This window comes from Scyliorhinus torazame, chromosome 6 (assembly GCF_047496885.1).
Source record: "Scyliorhinus torazame isolate Kashiwa2021f chromosome 6, sScyTor2.1, whole genome shotgun sequence".
Taxonomy (NCBI): Eukaryota; Metazoa; Chordata; class Chondrichthyes; order Carcharhiniformes; family Scyliorhinidae; genus Scyliorhinus; species Scyliorhinus torazame.
In genome coordinates, this window is record NC_092712.1 from 289,967,762 (window position 1) to 289,991,866 (window position 24,105).

Consider the following 24,105-nt stretch of genomic DNA (forward strand, 5'->3'; position numbering starts at 1 on the left):
GAAAACGTGATAGCCGATGCTTTGTCACGAATGTGATGAACAGAAGGATTTCAGTTGGAGGAAGAAGAATGAAAAAAAATGGACTATTATTATACCTGTTTGCGGGTGCTGTTTTTTGCAATGATAAAGTATATGCACTGTGTGCATTTCTTAAAGGATGGTGAAAAGGTGAAAAATGAAACCATCTTGAAGTTGATGGGTTTTTTTTTCTTGGGGGGAGGTGTCATGAGAATGTCGCTTTAAGAAATGTTTGGCTGCTCATGTTACTGCAGCGATGTCAGAGTGTGGGTGGAGCTGATTTCTGGTTCTGCTTTTTAGTTTCACTTTGAGAAAAGCTTGGGTGCTGTTGCTCTTTTTTAATGGTTATAAATATGGCTGTTAATAAAGTCGCCTTTCTTAATCTTAATTATGAATATGCTTTCAGAGTCGCCAGGTATCTCTTGATACCGCCACAAGGTTCAACCGAATACCGATCAAAGAGCCAATACACCATTAGTTAGTTCAAAGTCAATGATACTTTATTTACACACAGTATGATTTACTCATGTACAATAACACTACAGGCTAAACTATGTCTATCACGAACACCTATACTTAACTTTGGGTGCCCACTTAGGTCAGAGGAACAATGGTCTTTGTTTGTATCTGAGGCTGTTGGGTTCGAAGAGGTAGCAGGAGTACAGCTAAAGTCGTCCGTCTGGTAGTGAATGTTGAACTTGAAATTACTTGCTTCTGGTGGTGCACGTGGAGGGGTCTCTCCAGTTGAGAGCCAATTCCAAGTGGCTGAACATATGGCGGGGGTTCCTTCTTATACTCGGTGGGGCTTCGCGCGCTTTTAGGCAGGCCTTAACCTTGGTCCAAATTAATTGGGATGCTTCTCGATCACTGCCATCGATCTGAGCCAATAAAGGTACGGGTGCCTTGATGGCTGGGAATGTCCTAAGTGGCCGTTGGCCTTGCTTTGTTTGTGTCTTCTTGCTGGGGTAGTGGCACCGGAATGTTTGGGGCGGTATCGGCTACCTGAGCACTAGTCTTTGTTCATCGGAGATGAGCCATCAATGTGCAAATCGGCCAAGAGATTTGGTTCTGTCTGCAGTTTGTCTTTTAAATACATATTCAGGCACTGTGCCTGCATGTTTACTTTGCATTGTCCATTTTTCCCTGTATGCTCTGCGAGTGTCCTTTTTATATGCTGGAAGTGGCCATCCCAGATGGCTACAGTGTGTCTGTTTTTTTGGTTTAGTTTTTCAGTGTGTTGCAGCTGAAGTCAGCCAAAACAGCTGTATTGTTGAGCTCTCTGCCATGAAGGACTATCTCTTAAGCATTTGGTGAAATCAGAATTATAAATGTTTTCAGTATTGAATGTAAATTCTGATATGCTTCTGATTAGAGGTTTGTTAAGTTTTTGGGTGTAAAAGGACAGCATACAGGTTACTTAGTGTTGTATTCTTTGAGAGTTATCTTTGAATTAATGGCTGCTAAGATATTCACTGCTTGTTTTAAAAAGGTTAACTTGAGTTCATAGAATGAACATTGTTTTGCTTTAAAAAATACTTTTCCATTTCTGTTGTACCATACCTGTAGAGTGGGCCGTGTGCTCCCCATACCACAATCTATTAAAAGTTGTGGGTCAGGTGAACTCCATGATACACTTTGGGATTCTCTAAACCCTGACCCATAACATTACCCAAACGGACTTATACTCATCACTTCTGAATATTTCTATTGTTAGGATACTGGATCAAACCACAATATATGTCAGGAAATTAGGCGAGAAACACACAACAATTTTGCAATTTGTAAATGGAGGAAACTATGCTTCACCCCCGGAAAAATTCCACTGACAAAAGTTTTTATTCTTAACACAGGACCAACTACATTATCACAGAAAATAGCATATAATTGTAACAGTTTGTTCAACATTAAATTGTAACAATTAGTTCAACATTAAAAGGAAAAACTAACTTAGATCTTCTCCATCTCCAATTAAGCAAAGCCCATTACAGGTCAAAAGCCACTTGTAAATAAAGTTAGCAAACACAGAGATACTGGCTGCCCTCTGTAGGGAGTTGCTTTCAGAAGGAGAGAGACAAAGGCCCTTCTGGATTTGACAGACCAAAAATTGAACTGTCTGCTACAGACCTGGCTTCTCCCATTAATTGCCTCACCTCTATCCCACTAACTGTCTTACTGAGGCTAAACACAACCCCTCAATCTCAGCCCCCTATAAAACAAGGTCCACTAGCTGGATACGGGTAGACAATTAAATGATTATAATCAATGATTATCCCACTTTTACAACATCTTCATTGAATCATTTGCCAAGACACCACCTGCCTGTATCTTAAAGTCAGGATTTATAAAAATATTACTGCAGATATATAATACAATATATTATAAATTACAATTTCTTACATTCACCACACTATCCATCCTCAGGAATATATGTTCCTTCAGAAGTAACGTTTAAGAAGTCTTTTCTTCGTTTTTAATATTTCAGGATTAATTATTTTAACCCATTGGCCACACATTTTTGGGCCTGTTCACTGAAGGCACAAATCCTAATGGCCACCACCTCTCATGAGAGGCCAAGACCAGGATTTGCACTGGCGAGAACGCAGAATGCAATGTTCCAGGGCCCTCCCTGCAGATGTAGTCCAGTTCACACCTGGCGAGAGCATGAACCAGATTATCATCAATTTGAATTCATTTAAATATGCAAAAACAGCTTAATGCCATGGCTTCCGTGAACGTGGTGTCACACCAGGGGAATAGCTACTGGCTTCCAAAAGCCAGAGGCAGGGCCTCCAGGGAACCACATTGGTGGCGGTGGAGCCCCTCCACTTTCTATTTCAGATTGGGGCACCCTGTATAGCCAGGCTTGCCAGTGTCCTCAAGAATGATGGTGCAAAAAATGCCCCCCTGCTTTTTTTTTGGGACAGTGTCAAATGACTTGGTCAACTTGTTGGTTTTTGCAATTTTGGGAGAAAATTCCACCCATTGCCTATACTAATGTTCAACATCCCTATAAAATATGGGGTGCTAATGATGTTATTTTAGCGAGTGTGAATGAGTTGTGAGCAACTCTGATATGCTAGAAATTATGTGATTTATCTCTGGAGATGAGACGGTAACCCTTGGCCAGCGGCAGGGTCTGAGGGTCCCGCTGAAATTGACAAGATTTCCCCATTGTTCATACCATTGTTCAGCTATCATGATTATAGTGTAGTGAAATCACATAACTATATAGAGAAATTCTCTATATACTGAAATGTGGCTAAATGTGTAATTTTATTGTGAGTTTATGATTATTAACAGTATGCCATAAACCACTTTAACTGGTGAAATTACATTGCTACCTATTGAAATTCTATGACTGTAGGAACAGAGTAAAATTACTTTACAAAGTTATGAAATTATTAGAATGTAACTGTAGATACATTTCAGATTTCATGGGAATAATAAATCTTCTTATATTAGGGTAAGAAAGGCTTGAAAGGAGACTCTGGTGACCGTGGCCTACTTGGAATACCTGGAGACCCCGTAAGTAAAATCAAATGGCCTTACATAGTGGCAAGGGAGATATTTAAACTTTTAGTTAATCAGCAGTAAAATGTTCTGTTCATTGGAGTTGGGGTCTTGGATGTTTTTTTTTAGGGTTCACTGGTTACCCCAAAAATGCTACTGTGGACTGTTACTCGTATAAACTATTCCTGTTTACTTATAGATCTATATGTACATATTAGTTCTCAGTTACTTAACCATGTGATGTTGCATCCCAGTAGCAGGTACTCCTGATGTTAATCCCTTATTCTACCTTGTTGAACAAGAAAGTATACTTGCAACTGGAGAAATAATTATCTCCAGGAAACTCTAACAGAGTGTTTTGGTGACTGGTTTGAAAGCTTACAAAATGGAATTAGAATTTTGGACTCAACCCATTGTCTCTGCCTTGTAGTGGTGCGATCGGAGATGGAGGTGGTTGAGGGCAGGAAGGTAGGAGGGAGTCACTTGGGACTACTTCCCGATTAATTCCTGCAACTCGGGAACTAATGCGAGTACAGTGTTGGCTGGCACATTGACTGCCTGCTTCACAGAAGCAGGCAATAAATTAACATTGTTCAGGCCTCAAATGGGCAGATTGTAGCCTCACCATCATTTTGCTAGCAGTGGAGCTGCCACCTGCCAACAGCTCAGTGGAGGCAGCTTCCCTGCAGCAAAACCAGGGGCCATTAGAGCTGGACCCCCATGCACAAAGAGCGGGCTGCAATGGTAGACCAAAATAGAGACCGAGACCAAGTCAGCAGAGGGGTTGCACTCTTATCCCAATCTAGTCCAAATGCTGGTTATAGTTGGAAAACTTCTAAATAAATAAAAAAGACTTAGGGAGGCTGAAGGACATTGCCAGATCTGATTGAAAACTGAATCAAGGAACCTAGCTAAATCACAAAAAGCAAAACAAAATTCCAAAAACAAACAAAAACAAGGCTGAACGGCAGCAAAAGAATCCACTATGTGCAGATAAAAGGTGTGTAGAGGCAGAGTTATAGGACTTGGCCAAATCACAAGAAGGCTGAGCAAAATTAAAAAGAAAAAAGGGATAAAGTGCAATAACAGCACCTTCGCCAAGTTGGTTTCTGCCATACCAGGACTCAGTGCACTGCTTATATAGTCTGGTGAAGCTACATAGCTGATCCTTGTTGCACTGATTCCTGATTGAGGACAAGTCTGCCATGTGACTTCCATGTTGATTTTGTGACCATCTTGATTATGGAGAAATGTCATTAAAAAATGGATGTGTATTATGAGAATGGTCTCTCTTTTGTGTTTCTCAGACCTCGGTGCACTCCTAAGAGATGGTTAAGCGCAAGGTCCAATATGGTCTTCACCATCATATACAGAAAATTATTCTTTATTACAAAATAAGGGTAGATTAATGGTCTTCTTGGATTACAGGTTACTCCATCAGTTATTTGTATGTTTGCCTATACCTGCCAAAGAGTGGTGCCGTTCAGCTGAGCTGTTCCAAATTACACCCCTCATTCCCTCACTTCAAGTCCAGGCAGGTCCCCTGTTGGGAGGCCGTCTTCACGCTAGTCTTCAGGAGGGCCCCTCTCCACATCAGCCAGACAGGCCACAGCATGTTGTGCAGTATTTTGGGCTGTTCCCATAGTGCCTGGAACAGAGGGTATCCTCGACCAATCAATACTTGACATGGCAAGTGCTTTACAACACCAACCTGGGCTTGGTAATCCCCTTGGGGTGTTTGAAAGTGGAGTCGCATGGTCGGAAAGGACTGGGTATCCCCATGTACACAAATGGATCTATTCCTTCCTTCAAAGACAGGCCCATGAGATATACCACATTCCCTGAATCCAAGATGGCTTTCACGGCTCTCTTCCACATGCAATTGACAGGTTCATGCGGGAACAGGATTGGTGGTGCTATAGACTGCAATGACGTTTCAGTCCATATCCTTGGGGTCACTCTGGCAAGGACAGTGGCCATCCAGGTGTCCCACTTCCCTACAAGAGTAGAGATGTCTCGTCTGCCCTTGCCTCCTGCCATTGCAGTTGCAGTGAAGGTGTGGTTTGAGTTGGATCTACTCCAAGAGCCATGGGTTCATGGTCGCCTCCTTGGCAACGGCTCCAGATGTGGTCATTGGAGAACAGTGCACTTAAGTTGGGTTTCTTCATTGGTCCTGCCTTCATTAGTACTGCTGTTGTTTGATGGGTTCCACTGCCTGATCCACCAATTGGGGATTCCCATGACTCACCAATCTCCTTAGATGTCCAGTGGTAAAGTCCTGATGAAGTGATCGAGGACAACGCTTTGTTGTAGCCACTTCTCGGCAAGTTTATGAGATCAAACATCCCAGATGTTTGACCGGGGTGCTTTGTTTTCCTGGTATTCGCAGGCATGAAAATGCTGAGCTTGTGCAGCAGTCGTTACTCCTAGCCACATTAGGATCCCTTTCTTCGGTATCTCAATCCTCAGCTGTTTTCTCTTCCAGGTCAAAATAACCCTGGTCTTTGCCAGCCAAATACGGGCCAATAAAAAGGGAAGGTCTTCAGATACTCAGCCAAACAGAAAAGAAAGGAAATAAATACCTAGCTCTTCTTTGAGCCTAACTTTGCACACCACATATACCTATTTAAACCTGGATGGCTAACCAGTTTCCCCAGGGAAATCTCAGCACAGCATTTCACAGTCCTTCAGGAGGGCAAGGCAGAGGCTAGGTCAAAATACAGACAAAGAAGGTCAGATTACCAGAGCAATTTCCCGTGCAGGACAAAGTTCAATCAAAATCACGGTTTTCGCAGAGTCAGCCACAACACACACCAATTTCTTCACTCTCCAAGTCACCTTTACCAAGTTGTCTTCTGCCCTACCAGAGCTCAGTGCTCGGCTTTTCCAGTCTGGTGAGGCTACACAGCTGATCCTTGTTGCACAGATTCCTGATAGGGGATTTCCTCTCAAGTGACCTCCGGGTTGACTTCCTGTGTCCATCTTGGTCGGGGGAAATTCTATCACAAAACTGGTGAGTATTATGGGAAACAAACATGTCCTTCCAGCACAAAGCCACTGGTGATACCACACGGTGCAACAGTAGTTTGATAGAGAGAAACCCTGATAGCTCTAAACCGAAGGAACAAAAGGGGTAGGGGATAATTCTCCTGGTTACTGATAGTGAAAATGGGGCCATATCTCCCCATTGTTTCATTCCCATTGACACCAACAGAGAGAGACAACTAGGGGGATTATCCCCTTATTTCAGCCCTTATTTTGGGCTGAATTCCAACCAAAATTCAAGAGTGAGGAAAGGGAATGCAAACGCACCGAGACTCACATCCACTCTTGATCATTTTCTTAATAATCCACTTAATATTCCAAACATATTGCACAATTCTTTCATTAGAATTTCCAGAAGCGCTGCACAGTTTTCTGTTAACCCAAGAATAACACAACGCAGTGATTTCATTTAGTTCTGCTAGCCCTGTACAGAGCGGCCCAAATGATTCTGTTTTCTTATTATTTGGATGTAATGCTTTATGAATCACTTGCAGACTTGCTGTGGTCATGGCCCAATGCAGAACTCATGCTGTATTAACCAATGGGGGAGGTGATTGTAGATACAGACTGTAATGGTGTCACTCACTAGGAGGGAATAAGCTCCCTTCTTGGCAGTGGACTTGCATTGCTCAGTAAGGATGCAAACTTGGATTTGAAAAAGAAAAGTAGGGGAAACCTCAAACACGTTTGCAACAAAATTAATGAATGCCATAAATATGCAACAGGCTTTCCACAATCTGTAAAGAGAAGGGAAAGGTTAATAACAGAGCCTGTTCTTGGAGTCGGGAGAATAATTTTCTTCAAAAAAATGTTAACGCTTCTCTGTGTTTTCTATTTAAGGGCACACCTGGTATCAGTACGAACAGAGCAGGTGAAACTGGCCACAAAGGAACCCCAGGGCTACAGGTATGTTATTATTATATTATATTATTATACAACCTTTCCATTTGACCCTGATTTAATGCAGCCCTCCATGGCAGGAACCATGGTGGCTGAGGCAACTTAATCACGGGCGAGGCCCTGTTCATTCTCCCAGTGGCAGCAAAACCTCCCCCAATTACACGAAATGAAAAATGAAATGAAAATCGCTTATTGTCACAAGTAGGCTTCAAATGAAGTTACTGTGAAAAGCCTCTAGTCGCCACATTCCGGCGCCTGTTCAGGGAGGCTGGTACGGGAATTGAACCGTGCTGCTGGCCTGCCTTGGTCTGCTTTCAAAGCCAGCGATTTAGCCCCATCGGAAGGCAGAAGGGGATGACATGGGACTTCCTGACGCTGGCGAGCAATGGAGAGCTGCTGGTCTTTGATTAGTCGGCAGCTCTCAGTTCTGAACCCAGAAAAGCCTGAAGGTGTCCACTTAAATTCCTAAAGAGCACTTTATACCATAGGGCCTCCCTGCCTGTACTCCGTCTGGTTGATGAGACCCCCAGTTGAGCTGTCTGAATCCAGCTATATATTTGTCATGCATCGTATTGTCATTTATTACCTTGATGTTGTAAATGATGATTTTATATTGCAGAACGATAGCACAATGAGGCAATGAAGAGAGTGGATGTGGTAGTGTAAAGGTTATGGTACTGGGATAATTGTTTGAAAGGTGAATCAATCCGGGGATTGTGGCCTAGCTTTTTGCTAAGTCGCCAAGAATGTTTGGCTAAGAGCCTCGAAATCCATTATTCTGATGAAACACCTGAGCCCCGGGGAAAACATTGTTTAATTGACAGATTTGGCTCTGATCTATGCTGTCAATTTCACAATGATTATTTACACATGGTTAAGATGTTTCAAGTGCCTTTTAGTTTCTGCTGTTGATACTTTAAAGGGCCTGGATGATTGACAGGTGCCAGCATGGCAGATTGCCCATGCTGGGGATCGAGGCCAGGGGTGCACTTATGAGGTATGGCGAAGGGGGCTCGACGGGGCTTGACGATTCCCTAATGGGTAAGTTGGGTGGTGGGAGTACAGCGGCCATAATGAGGGGGGTGGTCGAGAGATCGGGGCGTCATTTAAAAATGAATGTAAGTGCGGCCTTGCTGGGGCATTCCTCACTGAGGTTAAAAAAAATAGAGTTCCTTTTAATAGCGAAGTCATTTTTGGCGCTGCAGGCACTGGGAAACACCCTGCTAAATCACCCAAATCATTTTTTTTAAAACTCGCGTTCCATAGGCACGAACCAATGGACATGCTACAACGGAAAAGCAGCTTTCCACGACATAGCGTGGCTGATGAAATGAAAATGAAAATCGCTTATTGTCACAAGTAGGATTCAAATGAAGTTACTGTGAAAAACCTCTAGTCACCACATTCCGGCTCCTGTCCAGGGAGGCTGGTACGGGAATTGAACCACGCTGCTGGCCTGCCTTGGTCTGCTTTAAAAGCCAGCTATTTAGCCCTGTGCTAAACCAGCCCCTTCAAAGCCGGGAGACACCGCCAGCTCGCAGTGCCTCGTGAGATCCAACGCAATCTCACGAGACGTTGCGATATAAAGCCCGACCATTGTGAGTGGAATCACTTTTTGGCAAATCTGCATGTGAGAGCGAGACAGCTAGTCTCACTCTAATGTGCAGATTCCCGATGTTCCTTAGGCTTTGGGATTCATTCCCTTCGCCTCAGAGTCCTTGAGTGAATGCTGTTCACCACTGCTCCCCACAAATGGGGACCAGATGGAAGAGCACTCTTGGGGGAGGGGGGAGGGGAAGGGGAGGGGGAGGGGGAGGGGGAGGGGGAGGGGGGGGGGACGACTTCCAGGGGATCAGAAGCCCTTAGCTACATGTCTTTTTGGCAGGGTGCCAGCCTGGCACTGCCAAGGTGCCTAGTTGGCATTGCCAACTAATATGGGCACTGCCAGGGTGCCAGGTTGAAACTGCCAAGCTGGCATTTTTTGCATGTGTGCGACCAGGCTGGGGGTGCCCTGCATGGGTATTGAGGGGAAATGGGGACCTGTGCATGGTGGGCGGGGTGGGGGTGGGGGGGTTGGGGATTGCTTCAGGGGCCTTGGAGATTAGAATGCCATTTAAACATTGCGTCCCGATTTCTCGCTACACTGGGGAATTCTAGCACATGGAACTCCCTACTTTACGAAATGGGGCTATGTACGGTCTCAGCCGTGTGTTCCCCGTTGATGCCATGTGTTTCTCAGCACTGCGAGCGGCAGAAACACACGGCTAAATGCGCTCGCTATGGGACATTGTTCCCATTTGATTGAATCGAGCCCTTTGTTTTAAATCCATCCATGACCTTGCCCCATACGAGCTCTGAATTCTCCTCCAGCCCCCCAACCCTCGAGACATCTGCACTCCTCTATTTCGTACAGCCTGAGCATCCCTAATTTTAGATGCTCCGTCAGTGTTGGCTGCATCTTCTGCTGCCGAGGCCCACAGCTCTGGAACTCACTCTATTTGTCTTTCCTCTTTGAAGGAAAGACAAATAGTTTACTTTAGTGATGGAAAGGGATAGGTATATACCGCAGGGCAAGAGTTATATCTGGGGGAAAGGCAATTACAATGCGATGAGGCAAGACTTAGGATGCATCGGATGGAGAAGAAAACTGCAGGGGATGGGCACAATGGAAATGTGGAGCTTGTTCAAGGAACAGCTACTGCGTGTCCTTGTTAAGTATGCATCTGTCAGGCAGGGAGGAAGTGGCCGAGTAAGGGAACCGTGGTTTACTAAAGCAGTCGAAACACTTGTCAAGAGGAAGAAGGAGGCTTATGTAAAGATGAGACATGAAGGTTCAGTAAGGGCGCTCGAGAGTTCCAAGTTAGCTAGAAAGGACCTAAAGAGAGAGCTAAGAAGAGCTAGGAGGGGACATGACAGGTCTTTGGCAGGTAGGATCAAGGATAACCCTAAAGCTTTCTCGAGATATGTCAGGAATAAAAGAATGACTAGGGTAAGAGTAGGGCCAGTCAAGGACAGTAGCGGGAAGTTGTGCGTGGAGGCCGAGGAGATAGGAGAGGTGCTAAATGAATATTTTTCATCGGTATTCACACAGGTAAAAGACAATGTTGTCGAGGAAAATACTGAGATTCAGGCTACTAGACGAGAAGGGCTTGAGGTTCATAAGGAGGAGGTGTTAGCAATTCTGGAAAGTGTGAAAATAGATAAGTCCCCTGGGCCGGATGGGATCTATCCTAGGATTCTCTGGGAAGCTAGGGAGGAGATTGCTGAGCCTATGGCTTTGATCTTTAAGTCATCTTTGTCTACAGGAATAGTGCCAGAAGACTGGAGGATAGCAAATGTTGTCCCCTTGTTCAAGAAGGGGAGTAGAGACAACCCAGGTAACTATAGACCAGTGAGCCTTACTTCTGTTGAGGGCAAGATCTTGGAAAGGTTTATAAGAGCTAGGATGTATAATCATCTGGAAAGGAATAATTTGATTAGAGATAGTCAACACGGTTTTGTGAAGGGTAGGTCGTGCCTCACAAACCTTATTGAGTTCTTTAAGAAGGTGACCAATCAGGTGGATGAGGGTAAAGCAGTTGATGTGGTGTATATGGATTTCAGTAAAGCATTTGATAAGGTTCTCCATGGTAGGCTACTACAGAAAATACGGAGGCATGGGATTCAGGGTGATTTAGCAGTTTGGATCAGAAATTGGCTAGCTGGAAGAAGACAAAGGGTGGTGGCTGATGGGAAATGTTCAGACTGGAGTGCAGTTACTAGTGGTGTACCACAAGGATTTGTTTTGGGGCCACTGCTGTTTGTCATTTTTATAAATGACCTGGAGGAGGGTGTAGAAGGAAGGGTGAGTAAATTTGCAGATGACACTAAAGTCGGTGGAGTTGTGGACAGTGCGGAAGGATGTTACAAGTTACAGAGGGACATAGATAAGCTGCAGCGCTGGGCTGAGAGGTGGCAAATGGAGTTTAATGCAGAAAAGTGTGAGGTGATTCATTTTGGAAGGAATAACAGGAAGACAGAGTACTGGGCTAATGGTAAGATTCTTGGCAGTGTGGATGAGCAGAGAGATCTCGGTGACCATGTACATAGATCCCTGAAAGTTGCCACCCAGGTTGAGAGGGTTGTTAAGAAGGCGTACGGTGTGTTAGCTTTTATTGGTAGAGGGATTGAGTTTCGGAGCCATGAGGTCATGTTGCAGCTGTACAAAACTCTGGTGCGGCCGCATTTGGAGTATTGCGTGCAATTCTGGTCGCCGCATTATAGGAAGGATGTGGAAGCATTGGAAAGGGTGCAGAGGAGATTTACCAGAATGTTGCCTGGTGTGGAGGTAAGATCTTATGAGGAAAGGCTGAGGGACTTGAGGCTGTTGTTGTTAGAGAGAAAAAGGTTAAGAGGTGACTTAATTGAGTCATACAAGATGATCAGAGAATTGGATAGGGTGGACAGTGAGAGCCTTTTTCCTCGGATGGTGATGTCTAGCATGAGGGGACATACCTTTAAATTGAGGGGAGATAGAGATAAGACAGATGTCAGAGGTAGGTTCTTTACTCAGCGAGTAGTAAGGGTGTGGAATGCCCTGCCTGCAACAGTAGTGGACTCGCCAACACTAAGGGCATTCAAGTGGTCATTGGATAGACATATGGACGATAAGGGAATAGTGTAGATGGGCTTTAGAGTGGTTTCACAGGTCAGCGCAACATTGAGGGCCGAAGGGCCTGTACTGCGCTGTAATGTTCTATGTTCTAAGGTGCTCCTGAAAATCTCTTGTGTGACCAAATCTTTGATCATCTACCTTAATACCTGCGGCTAGGTGCCACACTCTGCTTTACAATACTCAAGTGAAGTGCCTTGGAATATTTTATTATGTTAAAGATGCTATGCTGCCAGTTCCTTCCCAACATGGTTGAGTATCAAATGCTCCGATGCACCCACTCGGTTACCTTCTCAGGGCCACCAGGGGCAGGCCAGACATTTTGGCCTTGCCTGTGACGCCCACATCCTGAGAATGATCAAAGGTTTAGGTGTAGTCACCACCGCTCTGTGGAACCTTACTCAATTTGTGCTCAGTAATTCGCCTAAACATTAGTGTGATGGGTAGGGACCAAGTAATCTGTTTTAATATCGGTCAAGAAACCAGGGAGATCTTCCCTGATCTTTTTCAAATTGTGGAGGTGCCGGCGTTGGACTGGGGTGGGCACAGTAAGAGGTCTTACAACATCAAGTTAAAGCCCAACAGGTTTGTTTCAAATCAGGGCAGCACGGTGGCGCAGTGGTTAGCATTGCTGCCTCACGGCACCGAGGTTCCAGGTTCGATCCCGGCTCTGGGTCACTGTCCGTGTGGAGTTTGCACATTCTCCCCGTGTTTGCGTGGGTTTCGCCCCCACAACCCAAAGATGTGCAGGGTAGGTGGATTGATCATGCTAAATTGCCCCTAAATTGAAAAAAATGAAATGGGTACTCTAAATTTATTTTTTAAAAAGGTTTGTTTCGAATCATTAGCTTTCGGAGCACAACTCCTTCACCTGATGAAGGAGCTGTGCTCCAAAAGCTAGTGATTCGAAACAAACCTGTTGGACTTTAACCTGGTGTAAGACTTTTTACTGTTCTTCAAATTACCCTCATGATATCTTTAATGGTTGCCTGAGCGCGCAGACAAAGCCTCAGTTTAACATTACATCCACATGTCTCCGACAATGCAGCACTTTCTCAGTACTGAGCTTGGATTTTCTGCATGCCCTCTGGAGTGAGACTTAAGTCCACAGACTTTGACTCGGAAGTAAGAGAGTCGCCAACAGCTGACCCAACTGGAGACATTTATCAGTAATTTGGATCCGAGGACAGCAGTTCTTGCAGGATTTCCCGGTCCCAGGAGCAGACATTCGTCAAACATGGGCAGAATGATGACACAGTGGTTAGTACTGCTGCCTCACAGCGCCAGAGACGCGGGTTCGATTACGGCCTTGGGTGACTGTGTGGAGTTTTCATGTTCTACCCCTGTCTGCGTGGGTTTACTTTGGGCGCTCCACAGTCCAAAGATGTGCAGGTTAGGTGAATTGGCCAAAGCTAAATTGTTCCTGTCTGTCCAAAAATGTGCAGGTTAGGTGGATTGGCCATGATCAGTGCGCGGGGTTACCGGGATAGGGTGGGGAAGTTGGCCTAGGTAGAGTATTCTTTCAGAGGGTCGGTGCAGACTCAATGGGTTGAATGGCCCCCTTCTGCACAGTAGGGACTCTGGATTCTATAACATCTTATATAACAAAGAAGATCACCGTTGGTAAATTTCTAGATGAAGTTAAAATGCTACTCCTTTACTTCTTTTCAAATAGAAAGCACCTCTAATAGGCATCTCTAACAATGCAGTATGCCCTCAGTACTGTACTGGAGTTTGAGCCTTCATTACATGTTTAAATCTCTGGAGTTGAAGTTAAACCCACATTTTTCCGGTTGAGAGGACCGAATGCTGCCACCGAACTAAGACTTCCCAACAGTGTCCAAACTAAGGGGAGTTTTTTTAAATCCACCCTTAAGATTATGAGAAAATGAATTACAGGTGTCCACTGAATCTGCGCAAATCACAGTATTTCAGAGGGAATTAGATAGACTTTGTGAAGAAAGGCATTAAAAGGTGAGGTGAACAAGCAGGCAAATGGAGGAGCTATCTATATTCGGGCCAATCATGGTAAATTCTGAAAAGGTCCAATAACAGCAGCCTGAGCAGATATTGTTATGATTTTATGATAGAAAAAATGCTGACCTGCAATAATAATTAGGAAATTTTATTCGGCTTTTAGTCAGCTCTTATCACACAGGTGTTTTGTGGAAGGTTCAATCAGCAACTAAAAACAGCATTAACAAATGGGGAGTTGTATTTTTCTAAGGATAGGAACAGTTCAAACAAAAGTACCAATGATACCAAACTTCTTTCTGTAATTTAGAGAATGGGGAATACTTTACATTATTGTTGCACCACTTTGAATTACAATGGATTGATGCTATTCTTTAATACTGAGGTGGAATAATGTTTTTCGAATGTAGTTCAAATGATACTTTCTTTTGCAGGGTGAGATGGGAATTCCTGGAGATGGAGGAATTGCTGGAGTTCCAGGCGACCTTGTAAGAAAAATTATCACTTGAATGGGATAATGTCGCATGTATTCCTGAAATAATTAATTTGTTAGAGATGGACTAGTGATCAAGAAAAACAGAACCAAAAATTCCGATCTGCTGTTGACTGCATAATGTTCAGTACCAACCGCAATGCCTCAGATACAGAAGCAATCCATGTGTACATGCAACAAGGCCTGGAAGCATTCAGTCTCAAAATGACTAGTGGCAAGTAACCTTTGCACCACACAAGTGTCAGAAAATGACCATCCTCCCAAATGCCAGGTTCCTCAATCAGTGCCCCCATTCATATCCCCCCCCCCTCCCCCCCCCCCCCCCCCCCCCCCCCCTCCGCACTGACTCCCCTCCTGCATCTTGGGAACACACAAAAGCCCCAGCAGGATTTGCTTTACGGACTTTTGACAAGGCAACTGCCCCATCCACTACTGGTGAGATGCGGACCGTTAGGTGGCCATTTCTTGACCCTTTGAGGCCTCAATTAGTGGTGGGACAAGAGGTCCAGATCAAGCCTGAATGTAGTCTAGGTCTTGCTGCATGTAAACATGGACAGCTTCAGTATCTGAGGCATTGCAAATGGTGCTGAACATTGTGCAATCCTCAACGAACATCCCCACGTCTGACCATGAGCTTTCCTACCCCAGATTTAATCGGGTCGAGGGGGGAAGGTGGCAGGGTCCCCACTGGGCACACTCTCCGACCTGATTAAATGCCCCTGCTTCCAAACTCACCCCAGAAGAGGGCATTACAGTTCACCATTGAGTCCCAAACTCAGTAAGGTGCATGTGACTGATGCATGCATCCAATCTCGAGAAACCAATCACTTGCATCAAACTACCTATGGCAGAAGGACATCACCTCACCTTTTATGACCAGGTCTCCAAAACATCCATCCTTGCAGTCAGCCACTTTTCTGCATACCACTCCAATAAGGGATTCATTAAAACTTGATATAACCCTGGATCACATCCGCACATGGCTCCCATCTATATGCACTTAAGCAGCAGCAGAAAAATCTCTACCTTTGAGCCATTGAAGCTTACCACACAGAATGAGCCCTCATCAGCTTCCCAGCTTCAGTTTTGTTCTGTTGGTGATCTGTACATATTCCAATAAACATTTACTTAGGTCCATCCATATAAGAAAAGAAGCCTGAAATATTTAGTGAATATCAGTCACATTCCATGATGGTTGCTGTGCTTGGGGGCAAATTCTTGTCTTCAGCAGTGATCTGGTGAAGCAAACCATAGAGCAGTCATTTCAATAGGGTGAAAATTAGGCAGGTTCTATAATAACCAAGCAATTGCCCTGCACGGTAGCACAAGTGGATAGCACTGTGGCTTCACAGCGCCAGGGTCCCAGGTTTGATTTCCCCGCTGGGTCACTGTCTGTGCAGAGTCTGCACGTTCTCCCCGTGTCTGCGTGGGTTTCCTCCGGTTTCCTCACATAGGCCAAAAACGTGCAGGTTAGGTGGATTGGCCATGATAAATTCCCCTTAGTGACCAAAAAGGATAGGAGGGGTTATTGGGTTACGGGGTTACTGGGCTAGGGTGGAAGTGAGGGCTTAAGTGGGTCGGTGCAGACTCGATGGGCCGAATGGCCTCCTTCTGCACTGTATATTCTATGTTTTATGTAGGTTATTGCCAGGGTGTGAATATTTTTTTTAATCACCCCATTATGTTTAACCAGTGTTCTGATTCACTTGCCCAGTATGAGTCACTGAATTACTGCAACCCATTGGTTCACATATCTTCTTACTACCTCCTGTGATTGAAGAATGAGAATGAGTCAATGGTTGCACGTTGCTTGCTTGTACCATTGTTTTGCTTGGACATTTTGGTTTCCTGTCAGTTGAATTCCTCGGATGTTTCTGCTGGGGCTGGGAGGAAATTGGGGAGACTACGTTTCTTTCCAAACAGTTTACGGTCCACTAAAATTAAATTATGTAATTTTCAAGTTACATAAACTTGAAAATATGTATCTCTTTTAGGGCTCAGAAGGTTCAAGAGGAATGCTCGGCACAAAGGTGAATTTGTTTATGTCATTTTAAATTGTTTCAAAATTGTATCGTACAAGATTTATTTGTATATCATCGCATGACCTGTAACTAATGTCAAAAGGAATGGCTAACAGTGAACATGTTGGTGAATCTAATCCAGATTTTAACTCAATACTTTTTTGTTAGGCCTCTTCTTTGTGTCCACATCTAAGATTCCTTCAGTAACTTTCTACAGTGCAGCATTAGGTATATTAGACGTGTATTGACTGTCTTTAAAAAAAACTAATGTCGCGCTGTAGGTGTTTCGACATATCTGAACCCAAGTGGAGAATATTAAATTTGAAATATGGAATAGGCCTGACTTGAATCAGATTCAGCTTGTAAAATGATTTTGGAGTTGAGTTTACCCATTGTAAATACTGCATCAGTAGAAGATCCATGACAAACACTGACTGCTTGGTTGATCTATCTGTATTTCTGAAACAGCCTCTAGTAGGCCTGACAGCAGCAGTCGCAGATAAAGCAATACAGAGGCAGGTTGCAATTGCCTTCCTGGTTAATTGTGGAAGTGCCGAATACCCATTCGGCACCTGAATTGCACCTCAGGTGATTGGGACTGGTGTTAGAGTCTTGTGTGGTCTCACACTGCTTGGCTTTATTTAGTGCCTTCAGTGTGAAATGGTTTTGTGTGTGCATAGATGCAGAAGAGCCCTGAACAAATTGACTGTGTGATTCTGATCACAGATTATATTGCCACTTGTTGCATCGGTGAATAGTACGATGACACAGTGGTTAGCATTCCTGCCTCAGCACAGGGACCCGGATTCAATTATGACCTTGGGTGACTGTGCGGAGTTTGCACTTTCTCCCCGTGTCTGCATGGGTTTCCTCCGGGTGCTCCAGTTTCCTCCCACAGTCCAAAGATGTGCAGGTTTGGTGGATTGGCCATGCTAAATTGTCCCTTAGTGTCCAAAGATGTGCAGGTTAGGTGGGGTTATGGGAACAGGGCAGGGGGGTTGAGGCTAGGTAGGGTGCTCTGTGCAGACACTATGTGCCAAATGGCTTCCTTCTGCACTGTAGGAATTCTATTCTATGGGTATTTGAAGTTTAATATGTGTCCATGTATATTTAAAAGTATAATGTTACCCCCATTCGGGGTGGTTTTAATTTTGGATAATGGTCTCAAGTGAGTGTTTTGAATCAGTTGTGCATCAATAGAATGTATTTTCAATTGAAGCCAATAGATAGGGAAAACAGGCATGGGTAACCAATTTAACATTACCCATTTCACTTTGTAACCCAAAGAGATGTGAGTTCCAATCTTACCGTAGCATTTGGGTAATTTAAATTCAATAATCTGAAATAAAATTTGGAATAATAAGTGAGTAAACTCCTAAAGCGGGATTCTCCGATTGCTGACGCTGAAATCGCATTGGCCGCTAGCCAACCACCGGGCCAAGCTTCAGGTGCGGGGGCGCCGCCGATATTTTCATTGTAAGACTAGACACATGCTCCGGACCTAGCCTCAAAATCGGAAAATCCAGCCCCTAGATTTCATTGTGAGAAGAGAATGTGAGAGACAGTAGACAGTAGACAGTTGAGGCAGATTGAGTTGAATTGTCTTCACCAGAAGGGCAATAATCTGGTGGAGGTCACCCATCAACTGCCTGCCATAGAACAAACCAATTGTTTCTCCCCCTTGAGATCAGTACAATGAAAATTGGGTGGGTTCTATAAAGGGCTGTGGTCCATTCCACTGGACGTTATAATCCAGGCTGGGAAAATAAAAATTTACTCCAGCAAGTTAGATAGGGAGAGGGAAAGCAGTTCGACAGGATTCAGAATCCAAGGGTTAGGCCTAGATATTTTCCTTTTACGACCTTGTATTCCATATTGGGGACAAGATGATATGGAAAGGGATAGAAGCTGTGAAACACACCTGGAATCACTCTGCGATCCTATTCCATTTCTGAAATTGAACATTAAGAACCAGGACATTGATGATGAGCGAGATGGTGTGTTGTTTTAATTCTTCACCTCATGCCAGAACTCGCAGTTTACAAACCCTCTTGTTGCTCACTAATCATCTTTATTGTGTACAGTTTTGGTCATTTAATTATTTACGTCTTATTGAGTCAAACAGAGTTATGGGGCTAGATTCTCCATTTTCGGGACAAAGTCCCAAAAGCTGTTGTGAAAACTGTGGTCTTTTACGCCTGGAAAACCGGTGTCAAAAGGCCACAGATTCATTGTTTTGCTGGGGGCTAGGAGGCAGTTGTCGTAGAGCTCGCAGCTCTAGCAGCCGATACGGCCCCCAGCACTTCCGGGTCAGAGGCCGCGCATGCACATGACAGCACCTTGCACGCTGTGCTCCATGGCGGACTCAACCCGTGGACCTGGACTGCCGAAATAGTGCCCCGCATCGGCCGCTCGCGTGCCCCGGACTACCCGCACACATTGCCCCCAGCCCCGAATGAAGCCTCCCCTGCCTGCCGACCAGCCCTCCCCCGACTGTGGCAGCCCCGAACTGAGTCCACAACTGAGCCTCGCGAGGTTCCCGAACAGCTGTGAGTCCCACGCAGTCGGGAATTCAGCCGGTCGGTGACGGAGCATCGCAGGGCGGGCCTCAGGCAATGACCGATTATCGGAGGGGCAGAGAATTTAAAAACCGGCGCCGCTCCCGATTTCGCTGCCAAAACGGATTCTCCGCCCCATCACCGAATGCGATTTCGGCATCGGGGGGGCAGAGAATCCAACCCATGGGTAACCTCTGCCCCTACCTACAGTTCTGACTTTAACTTGGGCAATGTGGGATTATGGGATTGAACCCACAAAACTGGTGGGATCACAGTGTGTAAAAGAAGCTGCCACTTTAACTTCCTGTGTTATTCACACAGTAGCACAGTGGTCAGCACAGTTGCTTCACAGCTCCAAGGTCCCAGGTTCGATTCCCGGCTTGGGTCATTGTGCGGAGTCTGCACGTTCTCCCCGTGTGTGCGTGGGTTTCCTCCGGGTGCTCCGGTTTCCTCCCACAGTCCAAAGATGTGCAAGTTAGGTGGATTAGCCATGAAAAATTGCCCCTTGTGTCCAAAAATGTTAGGTGGGGTTACTGGGTACGGGGATAGGTTGGAGGCATGGTCTTAAGTAGGGTGCTCTTTCCAAGGGCTGGTGCAGACTCGATGGGCTGAATGGACTCCTTCAGCACTGTAAATTCTATGATTTCAACCTCCAGATATTTCTCAATTCCAAATTTCCCTTTCTTGTCCAGGTGTGGAGCTTCAATTAAAGATTTCGGATTTAACCATTGTGACAACATAGGGCAGTACAGGGCCTTGTTTATAATTTTGCTGCAGCATTGTGTATTTCTCCATAGAGGTTAACTCAATTCACCCATCAAGTATCACGTCATTAAAACTGGCCTGTGTTTTGCATAGGGACAAAGTGGAAGAGCTGGGAAGCAAGGTCGCAAAGGAGATCCAGGAATCCGTGGACCACAGGTAACTGCAAGATCAATATTTATTGACAACATTAGTGCTGCAGAAACTCACTGTCTTACTAGTTTCATTGCATGCAGTGGTTTCATTATAATTTCAAAGATTTAACACAAAGTAAAGATAACATTATTTGAAAAGCAACTCTGCTTTATTTCTACATAGGTGGCTGTGTTATCTCTGTGTGTGGCTTGTCATCAATACGTGTGTATCCATCTGTGTGCATTCACGTGCGTGTGTGTCGGTGGACAGAATCATGTGGAGGGCCTTGCTCTGACTGGACAGCTATCAGGAATCCTTCATTCCCACTTTTAGGGGAGCCCCAATACTTCTTGTTCCACCCAGGCACTTGTCTAAATGCCATCCTCTGGGATCAAGGACCTGGAGTAGGCATCATGCCTGCCGAGAGCTGTCGGCCAATCAGACGCCAGCGGCTCTATTGACCAACAGCATCGCCCAAGCAGAAGGATCATCGCTGGAACCCAGGAAGTCGCCGATTGGAAGTCACAGAGAAAGGGAGGGGAGGCGGGTTGGCAGCCAGGGCAAGGGGTAGCTCTCAGTGGGCCCCTCCTCACTTCTCGAGGCTAGGCCCCTCAGTTAGGCACTGAGTGCCTTTGAACGAGGCACTATTCTCCCCACACTCCATCATTTAAAACCAGCAAGCAACCCTGCACAGGTTTGCTTGTCACACTCCAAACATGGCAAGCTTGCCACCTGTCTCTGGCGTAATACCTATGGGATGAGGTCCTTAAAAGCATAGAATGGGAAGGCCATCCATGTGCCTTCCTTCCATGGAGTAAATAGGGATAGAGGCAGATGGTGCAGATCTCACCCAATGCCCTCGAGCCTAATTGAGTGTCCACCAGCAACAAACACACCACAAAAGAGCAGAATAGATTTGTGTGTGTGTGTGTGTGTGTCTGTGTGTAGTGATGAGGTGATATTACTTTGGATAACAGATAGTTGATGCTGACCATTCTTCTCTCGGTTATCGAGCAGACAGCCAAAAGGCTAAATAATATTGAGAACAGTAAGAAGTCTTACAACACCAGGTTAAAGCCCAACAGGTTTGTTCCAAATCACTAGCCTTCGGACCACTGCTCCTTGCTCAGGTGAATGAAGAGGTATGTTCCAGAAACATATTTATAGACAAAGTCAAAGATGCAGGACAATGCTTTGAATGCGAGCATTTGCAGGTAATTAAGTCTTTACAGATCCAGAGATAGGGTTAACCCCAGGTTAAAGAGGTGTGAATTGTCTCAAGCCAGGACAGTTGGTCAGATTTCGCAAGGCCAGGCCAGATGGTGGGGGGTGAATGTAATGCGACATGAATTCAAGGTCCCGGTTGAGGCTGTACTCATGTGTGCGGAACTTGGCTATAAGTTTGTGCTCGGCGATTTTGCGTTGTTGCGCGTCCTGAAGGCCGTCTTGGAGAACGCTTACCCAGAGATCAGAGACTGAATGCCCTTGACTGCTGAAGTGTTCCCCGACTGGAAGGAAACATTCCTGCCTGGTGATTGTCGCGCGATGTCCGTTCATCCGTTGTCGCAGCATCTGCATGGTCTCGCCAATGTACCATGCTTTGGGACATCTTTTCCTCCAGCGTATGAGTTCGACAACGTTGGTCGAGTCGCACCAGTATGTACCGTGTACGTGGTGGGCGGTGTTCTCACGTGTAATGGTGGTACCCATGTCGATGATCTGGCACGTCTTGCAGAGATTGCCATGGCAGGGTTGTGTGGTGTCGTAGTCGCTGTTCTGGAGGGTGGGTAGTTTGCTGCAAACAATGGTTTATTTAAGGTTGCGCGGGAGTTTGAAGGCAAGTAGTGGGGGTGTGGGGATGATCTTGGAAAGATGTTCATCTTCATCGATGATGTGTTGAAGGCTGTGAAGAAGACGTCGTAGTTTCTCCGCTCTGGGGAAGTACTGGACGACGAAAGGCATTCTGTCGGTTGTGTCTCATGTTTGTCTTCTGAGGAGGTCGGTGCAGTTTTTTGCTGAGGCGCATTGGAACTGTCGATCGATGAGTCGTGTGCCATATCCCGTTCGTACGAGGGCACCTTTCAGCGTCTGTAGATGTCTGTTACGCTCCTCCTCGTCTGAGTAGATCCTGTGAATACGGAGGGCTTGTCCATAGGGGATGGCTTCCTTAATGTGTTTAGGGTGGAAGGGACAAACACAGGATACAACCGACAGCGTACCCTTTGTCGTCCAGTACTTCCCCGGAGTGGAGAAACTACGACATCTTCTTTGCAGCCTTCAACACGTCATCGATGAAGATGAACATCTTGCCAAGGTCATCCCCACACCCCCACTATTTGCCTTCAAACAACCGCGCAACCTTAAACAAACCATTGTTTGCAGCAAACTACCCACCCTTCAGAACAGCGACGACGACACCACACAACCCTGCCAAGGCAATCTCTGAAAGACGTGCCAGATTATCGACATGGGTACCATCATTACACATGAGAACACCACCCAACAGGTACGTGGTATATACTGGTGTGACTCGACCAACGTTGTCTACCTCATACGCTGCAGGAAAGGATGTCTCAAATCATGGTACATTGGCGAGACCATGCAGACGCTGCGACAACGGATGAACGGACAGCGCGCGACAATCGCCAGGCAGTAATATCCCTTCCAGTCGGGGAACACTTCAGCAGTCAAGGGCATTCAGCCTCTGATCTCCGGGTAAGCGTTCTCCAAGGCGGCCTTCAGGACGCGTGACAACGCAAAATCGCCGAGGAGAAACTTATAGCCACGTTCCGCACACATGAGTATGGCCTCAACCAGGACCTTGAATTCACGTCGCATTACATTCATCCCCCACCATCTGGCCTGGACTTGCGAAATCAGACCAACTGTCCTGGCTTGAGACAATTCACACCTCTTTAACCTGGGGTTAACCCTATCTCTGGATCTGTAAAGATTTAATTACCTGCAAATGCTCGCATTCTAAGCATTGTCCTGCATCTTTGACTTTGTCCATAAATATGTTTCTGGAACATACCTCTTCATTCACATGAGGAAGTAGCAGTGTTCCAAAAGCTAGTGATTTGAAACAAACATGTGCGTTGCCGACACAGTGTGGGGGTCAGGGTGTCATTCCCAACACAGTGTGAGGGTCAGAATGCACGTTGCCGACACAGTGTGGGGGTCAGGATGTGCGTTGCCGACACATTGTGGGGGTCAGGATGCGCGTTGCCGACACATTGTGGGGGTCAGGGTGTCGTTCCCGACACAGTTTTGGGGTTTGGGTGTCGTTCCCAACACAGTGTGAGGGTCAGGATGCCCAATTAATCCTGATGTCAGGATCCTGACCTAAAAGGCAAACTCCTGCCCATCATATCAAATATTTTGTCTTTTTTTGAAATTTACCACAAAATGGGACTTAAGGTGGCAACCAGAAAATAAGTATGGCATTTAATTGGTTCTCCTTTTCCTTTGCCCTTTCATTCTTTGGTGTATTTATTGACAGCTTATGCGTCCATGGTAACGTTTCATTGCCAGTTTTTCCACAAACTTTCCTTATATTTTTGAATAATTCCCTTGCACTTTGAATGTTGAATAGTGAGTCTTTGGCCTGGATTTCCGTGAAGCCTGGGCAACTCTGTAATCATTTAAAATGACGGGTGGGACCCGATTCTGGGAATCCTGCTCCCGTTCCCAGCACCAGCGGTTTTTGGCAGCACAGGCTGAGGGTGTGGGTAGCAAGCCCTGTACTCCACTCTGGCCGGCTGCAGTGCGGGAGTAGACATCCCATATCCTGCCACACTTTGGCCCTCCAAATTGCAAATTTCATGAAGCCAGGCCTGCTTCTAGATCACTCGTAGTTCGTAGCCCTCGGTTGTCCTGAACCATAGTCTGGATTCGGTAGCTGTTCGATCATTAAGTTTTACAGGTCTTCTGTGTCCTCGTGATCCTTCAATACTCACTCACCTAGTGCAGAACCAATGGGCCATATAATAACAATGACAAGGTTGAAATGCTGAGGGGCAAATGGCACCCATTCAG

The 24,105-nt window shown here is 45.5% G+C and overlaps 1 protein-coding gene across 1 annotated transcript in view; it reads left to right on the top strand.

Moving 5' to 3' along the window:
• LOC140425486 (collagen alpha-6(VI) chain-like) overlaps positions 1–24,105 on the top strand; it is a 185,276-nt gene that overhangs the window by 94,911 nt on the left and 66,260 nt on the right. Inside the window, exons 24-28 of the mRNA XM_072509804.1 lie at positions 3,481–3,543; positions 7,414–7,479; positions 14,533–14,586; positions 16,586–16,621; positions 20,029–20,091. Of these exons, the coding sequence (XP_072365905.1) occupies positions 3,481–3,543; positions 7,414–7,479; positions 14,533–14,586; positions 16,586–16,621; positions 20,029–20,091 (282 nt within the window). The remainder of the gene's footprint in view (positions 1–3,480; positions 3,544–7,413; positions 7,480–14,532; positions 14,587–16,585; positions 16,622–20,028; positions 20,092–24,105) is intronic.